Source organism: Procambarus clarkii, chromosome 33 (genome assembly GCF_040958095.1).
Source record: "Procambarus clarkii isolate CNS0578487 chromosome 33, FALCON_Pclarkii_2.0, whole genome shotgun sequence".
Lineage (NCBI taxonomy): Eukaryota > Metazoa > Arthropoda > Malacostraca > Decapoda > Cambaridae > Procambarus > Procambarus clarkii.
This window is the reverse complement of record NC_091182.1, coordinates 40,592,798-40,609,464: the sequence shown is the minus strand read 5'-3', so window position 1 is coordinate 40,609,464 and position 16,667 is coordinate 40,592,798. Positions and strand designations below refer to the sequence as shown.

At 46.4% G+C, this 16,667-nt stretch overlaps 1 protein-coding gene across 1 annotated transcript; it reads left to right on the top strand.

The window, feature by feature from the left end:
* The first annotated feature begins 8,859 nt into the window (after window positions 1-8,859).
* LOC123765333 (uncharacterized) lies at window positions 8,860-16,260 on the top strand. Its single transcript, XM_045753881.1, has 3 exons — window positions 8,860-8,899; window positions 13,065-13,206; window positions 14,937-16,260. The coding sequence occupies exons 1-3, from the start codon at window positions 8,860-8,862 to the stop codon at window positions 16,258-16,260; spliced, it is 1,506 nt and encodes a 501-aa protein (XP_045609837.1).
* The last annotated feature ends 407 nt before the right edge of the window (window positions 16,261-16,667 follow it).

Here is a 16,667-nt window from a genome sequence, read left to right as displayed (position 1 = left end):
GGCTTCTCTTGATGATGTCATTGACCTCGTTGTGTCTTGCATGCCAGCCCTTTGTGCTTCCGCAATGCAACCCATGCAGTCCGTATTGGTCTGCTTCCACCCTGTTGCAAATACACTTGTATTCAGTGTGAATTGGGGCACCAAGGCGGAGGGCCACTGCTACACGAAGGGATTCTGGATCTAGGCGCGTGCCCATTGCAGACATGGGTACTGCCAGGAGGAAGTCTCCTGCATGGGGGGCACGAACTGCTCTGAGGCGGGCTTTCTCCTTGTCTGATGTTGCGACGCTTAGCATGGCATCAGCTACTTTTTCCACTAGAGGGTGGTCCCAGCCGGACTGTTTGTGTTGTTTTGTTGGCTCTATAATGGTTGCTGGGGCTGCAAGAACATTCCACTGATTTGAACATTCAGTGAAAGCAGGATCGTGTATTCCTGCTGAATCTCTCAGGGTTGCAGGTAAAATATCTCTGACGAGGTCGTGCGATGCATGAGAGGAGGAAAGGAAGGCTGGTAGAGCAATTTGGGAGGCTGTGCGGACACCAAGGCCGCCGAGTCTTACAGGAAGGGTTGCTTGCTCCCACTGAGAGTCGTCCAATGGCAGGTTCAGGACTTTCACCAGCATGGACCTCAGAAGGGTGTCATACACATTTAACTTAGGGCTGCTGTAGGATGGAGAACATCTCAGAAAGTAGGTCAACTTAGGGAGAGACAGGCATCTTGTAAGGAGAAAGAGAGCATCATGGGCATCAATCTTGTCAATCCTGTCCTGCATTCTCTTTAGATCAGTGATTTTTGCAGCCAGGACCTCCTCGATTGCTCGTGGGCCAATGGGGGCACCCAAGAGAGTGCAGTCCGGTGGCTCGACAACGAGAATGTCTGGAAGAGCATTTTGTATTTGCCCAGTGATGTCTGGGTTGCGGGAGATTATTTCACATTTGGATGCATTGAGAATGAGGCCTAAGGCTGCTCCCTGCTCCTGGATTTTCCTTATATCCCCCAAAATGGTTTCCGGAGTTCCAGCTAGAGTGCCATCATCCAGGTACCAGATGTTTAGCTCGCTTGTCAGACTATCAGTGACCTCTTTGATAGCTAGGCAGAAAAGGAGGGGGGCTAAGGGGTCACCTTGTTGGACACCTTCACAGGAGTTTATTTCATGCTCCCCAAAAAGAAGCTTAGAGTCCCCACTGTAGCACGATCGGATGAATGGGTAAAGGGGACGGAAATGGTTGTGTACAGCCCTGAGGACAGCGTCTCGTCTGACTTGATTGAAGGCATTTTTGAAGTCAAGCTTTACTAGTGCCTTCTGGTCCGGGAGATCAACAATGTAAGCCCGCGCTGCATGTGCTGCAGCTTCACAACCTAGGGGAATCCCAAACCCGAGCTGATGAGGTTTCAGCAAGGTGGCTGCTTCCTGGCTGATAGATCTCACTGCAGCCTTAGCTACAAGGCGTCGGAGGGTGTTGCCAACGGCAATGGGCCTGATACCCCTATCCTTCTTCTTTAGAGCACAGAGTGCTGCTCCATAAAAGACAGGCCTGATGTCCTCAGGGATGCCGCCAGCCAAACACATGTTGGAGAATCTGGTAAGTTCCACTAGAAGGTCCTTTGCAGCATCTCCAAGCACCGGGTTCAGCATTTGTTTGATGTGCTGGGGTCTTAGGCCTGTAAAGCCCCCTGCTGAACCTGTTGGGAAAGACATGGCTGCTTTGTACACCTCAGATTCTCGAACAGTCAAGGGTTCTATGCCAGCATTGTTTTCCTGGGGATCCCTGCTGCTGTCGGGGGCTCTGGGTGGGTGTTTGTCTTGAAGAGCCTCTGCTGTCGTGGCGTTCCTGGGGGCAATAGTGTCATCGCTGGTCATGATTCTGATGGCACCTGTGGTATTGCCCTCTTCTATTTTCCTGGTGATCTGTGCTCTCATTTTGTGGTTCTCAGATGAGTTATTGTTGGTCGTCCTGCGGCTGGTGTTCTTGGCACGAGGGGGGAGGCGGAGGCGGATATATATATATATATATATATATATATATATATATATATATATATATATATATATACAATCTTTGGACAACACCCACCAGTGGGACTCGAACCCAGAAAGCACAACTACCTTCCAGTAGCTGGCATAACTAGTATGCTTTAACCCACTACGCCATCAGACCTTACAAAAGAAGTAGATAGTTCGAGATATATATATATCTCAAACATCTCTACCTCCCGAAGGCACCAGATGAGTGAGGGGTCAGTCTGCAATTTTCGTCAAGCCACTGTCAATGTGAGAGAACTCGTGTCCAGCTTATAAGCCTATACTTGCATAAACCACAAGTGAAGATAAACAATCAATATAAACAATAGATTGTTTATCTTCACTTGTGGTTTATGCAAGTATAGGCTTATATATATATATATATATATATATATATATATATATATATATATATATATATATATATATATATATATACGTCACAGTGCTCGTTCCTCGTATTAATGCTTGCTTAGATAAAAAAAATCATGTTTATTTCGAACTCCTCTATATATTAGTTGTTTATGTATGTGTTTATATACAATTTAAGCGGTTTATGTCTCCCCTCAGTCCATACACAATCCTCCTCACCCTCTCTACCCTCTTATATGCCCTCTCACTTCCCTCTCTCCCCTCCCACTTGCCCTCCTCCACCTTCCCTACCTTCCACCCCCCTCCCCCCACTCTCTCTTGCCCTTCACCTCCTTCCTTTCCCTCTTTCTCCACCGTGTCCTGTTTCTCCAAGCATACATAACTCTCCAACACCTGTGCTGGCTTCCTCCAAACTCCCTCCATTAGCTTTTAATGGAGCTTTAATGGTGGAGCTTTAATGGTGGAGCTCTTACTCCACCATGCTCCAACAGCCCATCCCTCTCTCCCTCCCTCCCTCCATCACACAGCCCCTACTACTCCAACAAGCCTTCTTCCTCTCCAAAACACTATTCCCCCCTCCCTACAAACAATTATAATTCCATTGCAACTTGTGATAACTTATCGCTACATGAGATAAGATATCGCTACATGAGATAAGATATAGCTACTTGTGATAACACATCGCTACTTGTGATAACATGTCAGTGGGTACTGGTGCTCTCCACACAGCAGGTAACCAGGAAACAAATTACTAGGTAATGGATTAAGCGTCAGAGTCATCTGCCAGGTGGTTGGGTCTGGTGATTACCACCTGGGGTGCCACGGGGCACTGGGGCACACACACACACACACATACACACAGGTTTACCTCTAGGGTTACCTCTGGACCTCTAGGGGCCTCGTAGCCTGGTGGATAGCGCGCAGGACTCGTAATTCTGTGGCGCGGGTTCGATTCTCGCACGAGGCAGAAACAAATGGGCAAAGTTTCTTTCACCCTGAATGCCCCTGTTACCTAGCAGTAAATAGGTACCTGGGAGTTAGTCAGCTGTCACGGGTTGCTTCCTGGGGTGTGTGTGTGTGTGTGGTGTGGGAAAAAAAAGTAGTTAGTAAGTAGTTAGTAAACAGTTGATTGACAGTTGAGAGGCGGGCCGAAAGAGCAAAGCTCAACCCCCGTAAAAACACAACTAGTAAACACAGGGGGGAGGGGGCCTGGTAGCCTGGTGGATAGCGCACAGGACTCGTAATTCTGTGGCGCAGGTTCTATTCCCGCACCAGGCAGAAACAAATGGGCAAAGTTTCTTTCACCCTGAATGCCCCTGTTACCTAGCAGTAAATAGGTACCTGGGAGTTAGTCAGCTGTCACGGGCTGCTTCCTGCGGTGTGGGTGTGGGTGTGAGTGGTGTGGTGAAAAAAAGTAGTTAGTAAACAGTTGATTGACAGTTGATAGGCGGGCCGAAAGAGCAAAGCTCAACCCCCGCAAGCACAGATAGGTGAGTACAAATAGGTGAGTACACACACACATCCACACCCACCCACACACACACACACACACACACACACACACATTTAGAAAGAATTTATTATTTATTAGAAAGAATTTTTTCAGTGTCAGAGTAGTTAATAAATGGAATGCACTAGGAAGTGATGTGGTGGAGGCTGACTCCATACACCGTTTCAAATGTAGATATGATAGAGCCCATTAGGCTCAGGAATCTGTACACCAGTTGATTGACAGTTGAGAGGCGGGACCAAAGAGCCAAAGCTCAACCCCCGCAAGCACAATTAGGTGAGTACAATTAGGTGAGTACACACACACACACACACCCACACACACACACACACACACAGCCCCCAGTAGCCCCCCAAGCACCCCTCCTGAACTCTTTCACCCCCCATACACCCCCCGGACACCCCCAGACACCCCGCGGATCCCCCCGGACATCCCCCGGACCCTCCCCGCCCCCAGTCATCCCCCAGACACCCCCCAGATCCCCCAGATCCCCCTTGCCCCCAGTCACCCCCCAGACATCCCCCAGATCCCCCCAGACCCCCAGAGAAAGGGAGAACTCTGGTACAAGAGTTTCCATGAAGAATCTCAAGGTTTGGTCTCAAGCAGAAGAGATAAAAAAAAGAGTGAGTGAAGCAGATCCTGACATAGTTGCAATTGTGGAAACTAAAATTAATGACATGATCTCAGATGCAATCTTTCCTGAAGGGTACCAGGTGATACGAAAAGAGAGGATACAGAGACAGGGAGGGGGAGTAGCACTCCTAATAAAGCGGAAATGGAAGTTTGAAGACCTGGGAAATCGAGTTACCAATGAGTGCACAAGCTTCATACATGGAACTCTGACAGTAGATGGGAGGAAGATTGTGATCTTGGTAATCTACAATCCCCCACCAAACAGTAGAAGACCCAGGCAGGAGTATGATGACAACAACAAAGCATGTATAGATGAACTGCAGAAGGCAGCAACACTAGCCCACAGAATGAGAGCGGAGCTGCTGATCATGGGGGACCTAAATCATGGAGAGATAAATTGGGAATCAAGGAATCCCCATGGAGGGGACGAAACGTGGGGAGCAAAATTAGTAGATGCAGGCGATGAGTCACAATAACGTGGCTGAAGTATGTTGACCAGACAACACACTAGAAATTGAAGGGACGACGACGTTTCGGTCCGTCCTGGACCATTCTCAAGTCGATTGTGAGAAGTCGATTTCATTCACAATCGACTTGAGAATGGTCCAGGACGGACCGAAACGTCGTCGTCCCTTCAATTTCTAGTGTGTGGTCTGGTCAACAAAATTAGTAGATGTTATAGACAGGAATTTCCTGACACAACATGTGAAGGAAGACACAAGGGAAAGAGGAGGAGATGCAACGAGCCTATTAGACCTGATTTTCACCCAGAACGTAGAAGATATCGAGAATTTAGAGCATGAAATACCTCTAGGGGCCAGTGACCATTGTGTCCTAGTCTCTGACTACATGTTGGAATTCAAAATTATGACCATGGGACAAGAGATCTGGGAAAGGAGAGCTGACTACAGGAAAGGGGACTATATGAGGATAAGGGACTATCTGGGTGAAGTGCAGTGGGAGGAAGAAATTAGAGGAAAAACAGTCCAAGATATGATGGACCTAGTCATACAGAAATGCCAGGAGGCCGAAGAGAGATTTATACCAACGGTAAAGGGAAAAAATAAGAAGGAATATAATAACCCATGGTTTAATAGACAGTGTCAGGAAGCAAAAATGGCCAGCAGACGGGAGTGGAGGAAGTACAGAAAACAAAGAACAGAGGACAACAGAAACAGATACAACAGAGCTAGGAACGATTACATTAACATAAGACGAACATCGGAAAGGGACTATGAGAACGATATTGCAATCAAAGCGAAAAAACAACCTAAGTTACTACACAGTCATATTAGAAGAAAAATGTCGGTGAACGACCAAGTGACAAGACTAAGGAAGACAGAGGGGGCATATACTGAAAGTGACAAGGAAATCTGCGAGGCACTGAATGCCAGTTTCCATGGAGTGTTCACTACCGAGCCTGAGCAGCTCCCATTGTTGGAAGGGGTTACCCTAGATGAAAGACTATCAGATATAGAGGTGACAGCAGAGGAGGTAATGAAACAGTTGACAACTCTAGATGCAACTAAAGCAGTTGGACCAGACAAAGTATCACCGTGGATACTAAAAGAAGCAGCACAGGCCCTCAGCGTGCCTCTGGCAATGATCTTTAATGAGTCACTTATGTCAGGAGAATTGCCCAGTTGCTGGAAGAAGGCAAATGTCGTGCCGATCTTCAAGAAAGGTGATAGGGAGGAGGCACTTAACTATAGACCTGTATCACTGACAAGCATCCCCTGTAAAATACTGGAAAGAATAATTAGGCTACGACTGGTTGCACACCTGGAGAACATTAGGTTTGTGAACAAACATCAACATGGGTTCTGGACAGGGAAATCGTGCCTAACAAACCTTCTGGAATTCTATGATAAAATAACGAGGATAAGACAGGACAGAGATGGTTGGGCAGACTGCATATTTCTGGACTGCCAAAAAGCCTTTGATACAGTACCGCACATGAGACTGCTGTTCAAGCTCGAGAGGCAGGCGGGGGTGGGGGGAAAGGTCCTAGCATGGATAAGGAACTACCTAACAGGAAGGAGCCAAAGAGTTACGGTAAGGGGCGAGAAGTCGGACTGGCGAACAGTAACAAGTGGAGTACCACAAGGATCGGTGCTGGGACCAATTCTATTTCTTGTATATGTTAACGACATGTTTACAGGCGTAGAGTCCTACATGTCGATGTTTGCGGATGATGCAAAGTTGATGAGAAGAGTTGTGACAGATGAGGATTGCAGGATCCTCCAAGAGGACCTGAACAGATTGCAGAGATGGTCAGAGAAATGGCTACTAGAATTCAACACGAGCAAATGTAAAGTTATGGAGATGGGACTAGGAGATAGGAGACCAAAGGGACAGTACACAATGAAGGGGAACAGCCTACCTGTAACGACGCGTGAAAGAGACCTGGGGGTGGACGTAACACCTAATCTATCTCCTGAGGCACATATTAATAGGATAACGACAGCAGCGTACTCTACACTGGCAAAAGTTAGAACATCATTCAGAAACCTAAGTAAGGAGGCATTTAGGGCGCTTTACATTGTCTACGTAAGGCCAGTCTTAGAGTATGCCGCCTCATCATGGAGTCCCCATCTGAAGAAGCATATAATGAAACTGGAAAAGGTTCAGAGGTTTGCAACGAGACTCGTCCCAGAGCTACGAGGGATGGGGTATAAGGAACGCCTGAGGGAACTGTGCCTTACGACACTAGAAAGAAGAAGGGAGAGGGGGACATGATAGGAACGTATAAGATACTCAGAGGAATTGACAGAGTGGACATAGACGAAATGTTCACACGGAATAGTAACAGAACGAGAGGACATGGATGGAAGCTTGAAACTCAGATGAGTCACAGAGATGTTAGGAAGTTTTCTTTTAGCGTGAGAGTAGTGGGGAAATGGAATGCACTTCAGGAACAGGTTGTGGAAGCAAATACTATTCATAATTTTAAAACCAGGTATGATAGGGAAATGGGACAGGAGTCATTGCTGTAAACAACCGATGCTCGAAAGGCGGGATCCAAGAGTCAATGCTCGATCCTGCAGACATAACTAGGTGAGTACAACTAGGTGAGTACTCACACACACACACACACACACACACACAGATGAAATATCAGACAGGAACGCCAGGTGGCTGGAAATTGCAACTGCGCGGGAAAAAAAGGTCAGAATTCATACATAGGAAAAAATAACCTGATTCATCTGAAAATTCCCGGGTGAATATTGCTGGATGGAACCCAGACTAGGAGGAGGAGGAGGAGAATAAGCGCCAATATCATACACACCAGAAATGAAAGCGAAAATGTCATAGAAATAAAACAATATATATATATATATATATATATATATATATATATATATATATATATATATATATATATATATATATATATATATATATATATGTATACTCCATATATAAGAATCATAACCAACTTCAATTATATAAATTATACAAATTCTGGTCCACTATGAAACAAACCAGCGATAAACCAACTCTAAATATATTAATTATGATTACGTAATTGGAATAAGAAATATATTTCGTTTAAATTGTCTCAATAATAGATATATAATGTAGTAGATGTGGGTCTCTAATTACACTCCATTTCTCAGATTTATATTTATTAAAGGTTGCAGAGTCCCCCCCCCCCCACTAATGCATCAGGCTGACCATCAGAGTTAATGTGGTCGAGAAATAACCTCATATGTTATTTTAGTACCAATTTCAAACCTTATGAACTGAATGAGGCTGGACAAATCACACATTTTAATATAACAAATTCACTTAAAAGGCCTTAGGTGACCTAAATTGGCCCTGGTTTAGAGGCGACCTAAATTGGCATTGGTCTGGAGGTGACCTAAATTGGCCCTAGTCTGGAGGTGACCTAAATTGGCCCTGGTCTGGAGGTGACCTAAATTGGCCCTGGTCTGAAAGTGACCTGAACCACCCAGGTGGGAAAATGACCTAAACAGTCGTGGTGTGAAAGTGACCATACATGTTTTCCAAGAATGCCAGTACTCACATGTATATCACATTCACTCGAAGTTTACTCACCAGACACTGGTGAGTACCCGCCTGAAAACGAATCCTCACCCGAGCACAATACGCTAAAACATCAGACACGAAATTGTACTAATTATCTCAACGAATTTCCGTCAAAATATCACGACAGTGAAGAGGGGGTTTAGACCCCCAAAAAAACTAATATTTTCGTCTAAACAACTTGATCATATAAAGAATAATTCAGAGAGAGAAATACAAAAATTTTGCCAAGAAATTCCGAATTGTTAGAACCGGCCAAAAAACGGGATATATGGAACCAGAGAAAAATCCTATTGGAGAACCCGTCAGAGGTGAGAGTGAAGACTACATCTGAGGCCTCCAGCTAAGAGAAGATGGCTCACAGCCTCAATATCCAGCCGTGAGAGGAAGACAGAGATGGGGGAGGAAGAAAGAGAGGAATGAGAGGGGGGGGAAGAGAGAGAGAGAGAGAGAGAGAGAGAGAGAGAGAGAGAGAGAGAGAGAGAGAGAGAGAGAGAGAGAGAGAGAGAGAGAGAGAGAGAGAGAGAGAGAGAGAGAGAGAGAGAGAGAGAGAGAGAGAGAGAGAGAGAGAGAGAGAGAGAGAGGGGGGGGCAGGCAGACAGACAGACAGATAGATTTCATCAAGGAGAACTGATATAGAGAAAAAATAAGTCAGCTGGTCTCAGTAACTCAGGTGGTGTGTGGAACCAGCACAGAGTACATGTGCCCCTCCAGAACAGGTGCATCAGCACCTAGAGTGCGTGTGGCAGACCTAGACTGAGTGCTCCAACTCCTAATATGAGTACGAGAACTCTTGAGTGTGTTAGAGCCAGGAGCCAAGTGTATGCTGGCTCCTCACACCACCTACTGTGAGTGTGTCGCCACTCGAGTGAATAGTACAGTTCTGAGTGCGTGTATATGCTACCCTCCTTAACCTTTGAGGCTGACACACTCACACTCAAGGGCCGAGTGTGACCTTGGAATTCCCGAGTGTCGGGACCCGTGATTTCTTTGACACAGGTGCACCGCTGGCGCCGGTAGCCGTATGGGCAGAACGCTGGACACGTAATCCTGTGGCCCGGGTTCGATTCCCGGCGCCGGCGAGAAACTAAATGGGCAGAGTTTCTTTCACCCTGATGCTCCGGTTACCTAGCAGTAAATAGGTACCTGGAAATTAGACGGCTGTTACGGGCTGCTTCCTGTGTGTGTGTGTGTGTGTGTGTGTATGTGTGTGTGTGTGTGTACTCACCTAGTTGTACTCACCTAGTTGTGTCTGCAGGATCGAGCATTGACTCTTGGATCCCGCCTTTCGAGCATCGGTTGTTTACAGCAATGACTCCTGTCCCATTTCCCTATCATACCTGGTTTTAAAATTATGAATAGTATTTGCTTCCATAACCTGTTCCTGAAGTGCATTCCATTTCCCCACTACTCTCACGCTAAAAGAAAACTTCCTAACATCTCTGTGACTCATCTGAGTTTCAAGCTTCCATCCATGTCCTCTCGTTCGGTTACTATTCCGTGTGAACATTTCGTCTATGTCCACTCTGTCAATCCCTCTGAGTATCTTATACGTTCCTATCATGTCCCCCCTCTCCCTTCTTCTTTCTAGTGTCGTAAGGCACAGTTCCCTCAGGCGCTCCTCATACCCCATCCCTCGTAGCTCTGGGACGAGTCTCGTTGCAAACCTCTGAGCCTTTTCCAGTTTCATTATATGCTTCTTCAGATGGGGACTCCATGATGAGGCGGCATACTCTAAGACTGGCCTCACGTAGGAAGTGTAAAGCGCCCTAAGTAAGCGTCCTTACTTAGGTTTCTGAATGATGTTCTAACTTTTGCCAGTGTAGAGTACGCTGCTGTCGTTATCCTATTAATATGTGCCTCAGGAGATAGATTAGGTGTTACGTCCACCCCCAGGTCTCTTTCACGCGTCGTTACAGGTAGGCTGTTCCCCTTCATTGTGTACTGTCCCTTTGGTCTCCTATCTCCTAGTCCCATTTCCATAACTTTACATTTGCTCGTGTTGAATTCTAGTAGCCATTTCTCTGACCATCTCTGCAATCTGTTCAGGTCCTCTTGGAGGATCCTGCAATCCTCATCTGTCACAACTCTTCTCATCAACTTTGCATCATCCGCAAACATCGACATGTAGGACTCTACGCCTGTAAACATGTCGTTAACATATACAAGAAATAGAATTGGTCCCAGCACCGATCCTTGTGGTACTCCACTTGTTACTGTTCGCCAGTCCGACTTCTCGCCCCTTACCGTAACTCTTTGGCTCCTTCCTGTTAGGTAGTTCCTTATCCATGCTAGGACCTTTCCCCCCACCCCCGCCTGCCTCTCGAGCTTGAACAGCAGTCTCATGTGCGGTACTGTATCAAAGGCTTTTTGGCAGTCCAGAAAAATGCAGTCTGCCCAACCATCTCTGTCCTGTCTTATCCTCGTTATTTTATCATAGAATTCCAGAAGGTTTGTTAGGCATGATTTCCCTGTCCAGAACCCATGTTGATGTTTGTTCACAAACCTAATGTTATCCAGGTGTGCAACCAGTCGTAGCCTAATTATTCTTTCCAGTATTTTACAGGGGATGCTTGTCAGTGATACAGGTCTATAGTTAAGTGCCTCCTCCCTATCACCTTTCTTGAAGATCGGCACATTTGCCTTCTTCCAGCAACTGGGCAATTCTCCTGACATAAGTGACTCATTAAAGATCATTGCCAGAGGCACGCTGAGGGCCTGTGCTGCTTCTTTTAGTATCAACGGTGATACTTTGTCTGGTCCAACTGCTTTAGTTGCATCTAGAGTTGTCAACTGTTTCATTACCTCCTCTGCTGTCACCTCTATATCTGATAGTCTTTCATCTAGGGTAACCCCTTCCAACAATGGGAGCTGCTCAGGCTCGGTAGTGAACACTCCATGGAAACTGGCATTCAGTGCCTCGCAGATTTCCTTGTCACTTTCAGTATATGCCCCCTCTGTCTTCCTTAGTCTTGTCACTTGGTCGTTCACCGACATTTTTCTTCTTATATGACTGTGTAGTAACTTAGGTTGTTTTTTCGCTTTGATTGCAATATCGTTCTCATAGTCCCTTTCCGATGTTCGTCTTATGTTAATGTAATCGTTGTGTGTGTGTGTGTGTGTGTGTGTATGTGTGTGTGTGTGTGTGTGTGTGTGTGTGTGTGTGTGTGTGTGTGTGTGTGTGTGTGTGTGTGTGTGTGTGTGTGTGTGTGTGTGTGTGTGTGTGTGAAAAAATTAGTTAGTAGTAGTTAGTAACAGTTGAAAGGCGGGCCGAAAGAGCGGAGCTCAACCCCTGCAAGCACAACTAGGTGAATACAACTAGGTGAATACAACTAGGTAAATACAACTAGGTGAATACAACTAGGTGAATACAACTAGGTGAATACAACTAGGTGAATACAACTAGGTGAATACAACTAGGTGAATACAACTAGGTGAATACAACTAGGGGAATACAACTAGGTGAATACAACTAGGGGAATACAACTAGGTGAATACAACTAGGTGAATACAACTAGGGGAATACAACTAGGGGAATACAACTAGGTGAATACAACTAGGTGAATACAACTAGGTGAATACAACTAGGTGAATACAACTACGTGAATACAACTACGTGAATACAATTCATTCACGATGAAAATTTCACTCAATGTATGAAAACAAATCCATGTAGTATGAAGGAAAACGTTTTACACATAACAACATGAAACAGATGAACTGCCCATATAATAACTATCATCGAAGCTTCAGCTTTGATCACTCCCAAAGCTAAAGATGATCAATGGGAATAACTGCACCATTTTACGCTGCGTGATTAGCACGCCATGAGATTAATTATTCAATTTACAATTTAACAATCAATGTACAATTTAACAATCGGGTCATGAATTACCCTCGACCCTTATATTGGGCAGCAAGTCCGGGCTTCAGTCGGAGTGGGTTTTATAAGTCCATTAAAGGCCCAAGCTGACCATAAGCTTTATACACAAACATTTTGGACTTGATCCTGCCATCTGTCGGCAGTCTTCAACACTAGAGAACATAAACATAGGAAGGGGCTATGTTAAAGTATTAAGAGGTGGAGAAGGAGAGAGGGGGGGGGAGGGGTAAGAGAGAGGGGAGAGAGGGTCATAAGGAGCAGAGAGTAAGGGGAAGAGACGGCCAGAGGGGAAGTAAAGCAGAGATGGAGAAAGGGAAAATGGGAGAGAGGAAAAAGTTGAGAGAGAAAGATTGGAGAAGAGACAGACAGAAAGGAACAGGAGCTGAGCATCCAAGATCAAGAAACACAGCCTTTCCAGATTAAATCTCACCGCAACACATTCCCCAATCCGTAAAAAAACGCGACTGTTTTTCCCTAACCAGAAGCGGACGAACCCAACCAACCCTCCTAACCATTCGAGGCCCAAGCTCGGAAGAAAACAATAATATTACACCGCTTCAAATTTTTGCTAATACTTCAGATTTTTTTAACAGAAAAACGCGATATATGCAAGGTGAGACAGCGGCTGGTCGCTAGGTCCTGCTCCACCTCAACAGGTGGTCCAGTAACACCTAACACCACTCTGAAATTGGGGCGAAATTGTGAGAAACGGGAAAAAGAAACTGGAGAGGAATTGTGAGAATCAGGAAATACCAAATATAATCCTGTGTACTCACAGGATTACTGTGTACTGTGACCTGTTACACGGGAGTACAGCGTACTGTGACCTGTTACACAGGAGTACTGTGTACTGTGACCTGTTACACGGGAGTACAGCGTACTGTGACCTGGTACACGGGAGTACTGTGTACTAACCTGGTACCCAGGACTGGTCGGCGCGCTGTGTATAGTGCGTCGTCTAAGGTATTAATCATACAGAACACAGCCTAGGTATACTCCAAATTCCCTACCTACACGGCAGAAGAAATAATCATACAGAGCGAGGAGTCTTGACTATACAATGGGAGTCATAATCATACAGTGAGATTTATAGTCATACAATAGATGTTCAAAGTATATACAAACACCATAAAAGCACCGCGTGTATGCACATACACCATACGAGTACCGTGTATATGAACATACACCGAAGTGCCTAAAGTTTTTTGTCATATTTAATGTTCTCACCCTCAAAAAATCATTTCACTATTAGTAGGAACAATGCTGGCGAAACCTAGATGAAACAGAATAATATTTAGTGGTTGCTGAATAGCATCACATTTTCTCTCAGTTTATGTATGTTATTGCCATAGTCATCCTTAAAACATCACCTTGAACCATAGAAAATGGGACATTTGGTTCTTTCGCAAACCGTCAATCAAAATACCATTTTGATTTTGACAATTGTCATGTAATGTCACGGTGAACCCTCAATAGATTCTTCTATATCAGCGTAGTTTATTATGGCATGAATCACCAAAAACCTTCATGCCAAAGTGGCACCCCAGGAAAGGCCTAAAGCACCTGTGTACCTGTGCATGCGGTGTACCTGTATATGTGGTGTACTTGTGCATGTGGTGTACCTGTGTATGTGGTGTACTTGTGCATGTGGTGTAATTGTGTATGTGGTGTACCTGTGCATGTGGTGTACCTGTGCATGTGGTTGACCTATGCACCTGCGTACCTGTGCATGTGGTGGACCTATGCACCTCTGTACCTGTGCATTTGGTGTACCTGTGCACCTGAACTCACCAAATTGTGCTTGCGGGGGTTGAGCTCGGGCTCAGCACCTGTGCATCTGGTGTACCTGTCCACCTGTGTACCTGTAAGAGTGAGTACTGGTAATTATTTGTGTACACATTGAGTCCCATTTTGTGGTGCTTCATTGCACAGCCAGCATGGCTGGTGGCGGGTCTTGACTCTGGTTGGTGAGCCCAGACAGAGACGCCACTCAGAGTGCCAGTCAGGACCGAGTATACATGTTTGTGAATGTTATTCCAACATAGGTCAGTCTACGTGGTATACTGTGCATGCAAGTTAATGTCTCGAGCATCAATGTTGAGCTCCAAAGCTCATACGACAAGAGCTCCTTAAGCACACGGCAGTGGTGCTAGGCAGTCGTTATAGCTGAGGTGGTCATTGTACCAGTGTTAAGGTTGGGTTACGACACCCGAGGTCAGTCAGCAAGTGACAGTACTCTGCTGTGATTTGCCTTCGACCTCTCGTAAAGTAGAACATAATCCCATTTCCATTTGTAAATATATTTTCGTTTTATGTTTAATAAATATGTTAAACACCTGGTGTTCTCAGGTGTTCTCCCTCGATAGTGTAAACAATATAGGTGCTGAGTCGGTCCCATAAAAGGATCCACCACCTTTATTACCCAAATGAAAATAAATTTGATGAACCGATTACTGTTTGACCAGACCACAAGTGAAGGAGTTTTGCAATCCCCTGAGAGCCAGTGCTGTAGCCAGTGCTGTAGCCAGTGCTGTAGCCAGTGCTGTACCCAGTGCTGAAGCCAGTGCTGTACCCAGTGCTGTAGCCAGTGCTGAAGCCAGTGCTGTAGCCAGTGCTGTAGCCAGTGCTGTACCCAGTGCTGTACCCAGTGCTGTACCCAGTGCTGTAGCCAGTGCTGTAGCCAGTGCTGTAGCCAGTGCTGTAGCCAGTGCTGTAGCCAGTGCTGTACCCAGTGCTGTACCCAGTGCTGTAGCCAGTGCTGTAGCCAGTGCTGAAGCCAGTGCTGTAGCCAGTGCTGTAGCCAGTGCTGTAGCCAGTGCTGTAGCCAGTGCTGTACCCAGTGCTGTACCCAGTGCTGTAGCCAGTGCTGTAGCCAGTGCTGTAGCCAGTGCTGTAGCCAGTGCTGAAGCCAGTGCTGTAGCCAGTGCTGTAGCCAGTGCTGTAGCCAGTGCTGTAGCCAGTGCTGAAGCCAGTGCTGAAGCCAGTGCTGCAGCCAGTGCTGTAGCCAGTGCTGAAGCCAGTGCTGTAGCCAGTGCTGTAGCCAGTGCTGTACCCAGTGCTGAAGCCAGTGCTGTACCCAGTGCTGTACCCAGTGCTGTACCCAGTGCTGTAGCCAGTGCTGTAGCCAGTGCTGTAGCCAGTGCTGTAGCCAGTGCTGTAGCCAGTGCTGTACCCAGTGCTGTACCCAGTGCTGTACCCAGTGCTGTAGCCAGTGCTGTAGCCAGTGCTGAAGCCAGTGCTGTAGCCAGTGCTGTAGCCAGTGCTGTAGCCAGTGCTGTAGCCAGTGCTGTACCCAGTGCTGTACCCAGTGCTGTAGCCAGTGCTGTAGCCAGTGCTGTAGCCAGTGCTGTAGCCAGTGCTGAAGCCAGTGCTGTAGCCAGTGCTGTAGCCAGTGCTGTAGCCAGTGCTGTAGCCAGTGCTGAAGCCAGTGCTGAAGCCAGTGCTGCAGCCAGTGCTGTAGCCAGTGCTGAAGCCAGTGCTGTAGCCAGTGCTGTAGCCAGTGCTGTACCCAGTGCTGAAGCCAGTGCTGAAGCCAGTGCTGAAGCCAGTGCTGTAGCCAGTGCTGTACCCAGTGCTGAAGCCAGTGCTGTAGCCAGTGCTGTAGCCAGTGCTGTAGCCAGTGCTGTAGCCAGTGCTGTAGCCAGTGCTGAAGCCAGTGCTGTACCCAGTGCTGAAGCCAGTGCTGTAGCCAGTGCTGTAGCCAGTGCTGTAGCCAGTGCTGAAGCCAGGGAGGGATTACCAATTGAAGACTTGTTCTACGTCCAGGATGTGCACAGATCTCCACTGTAGAGATCTGTGTGTGATGCTGGCCAGACCACACACTAGAAGGTGAAGGGTCGACGACGTTCCGGTCTGTCCTGGACCATTCTCAAGTCGATTGTGCTTGACTACTTCAGCCACGTTATTGTGACTCATCGCCTGCAACCGATTACTGTGTTTTCTCTGGATCACCAGGAGGGGATCAGATACGACCTTGAGCTGACCAGAGCTCCTCAGGATCTGGTGTCGTTGGCTTGAGGCATTTTACGTTATTGATAACAAGTGTTAGAGGCTTGTAAGTCAGCCCTAGCCCAGGTGGGCACCGTAGGACTACATCCTTCAAGTAAAGTCAAACATTCCTTATTTACTTTTTCACTTATTTACTTATTTATCATAATTACTTTTACAATTATAAATGGAGTTTGCTTCATCAATTT

Bases quoted from the DNA above. Each gene is read 5' to 3' on its own strand.
- LOC123765333 (XM_045753881.1), top strand. From the start codon at position 8,860: ATGGAACCAGAGAAAAATCCTATTGGAGAACCCGTCAGAG. The intron at 8,900-13,064 runs GTGAGAGTGAAG...TTTTTTTAACAG, and splicing joins TATTGGAGAACCCGTCAGAG to AAAAACGCGATATATGCAAG. The intron at 13,207-14,936 runs GTGAGAATCAGG...CTGTTTGACCAG, and splicing joins AAAGAAACTGGAGAGGAATT to ACCACAAGTGAAGGAGTTTT.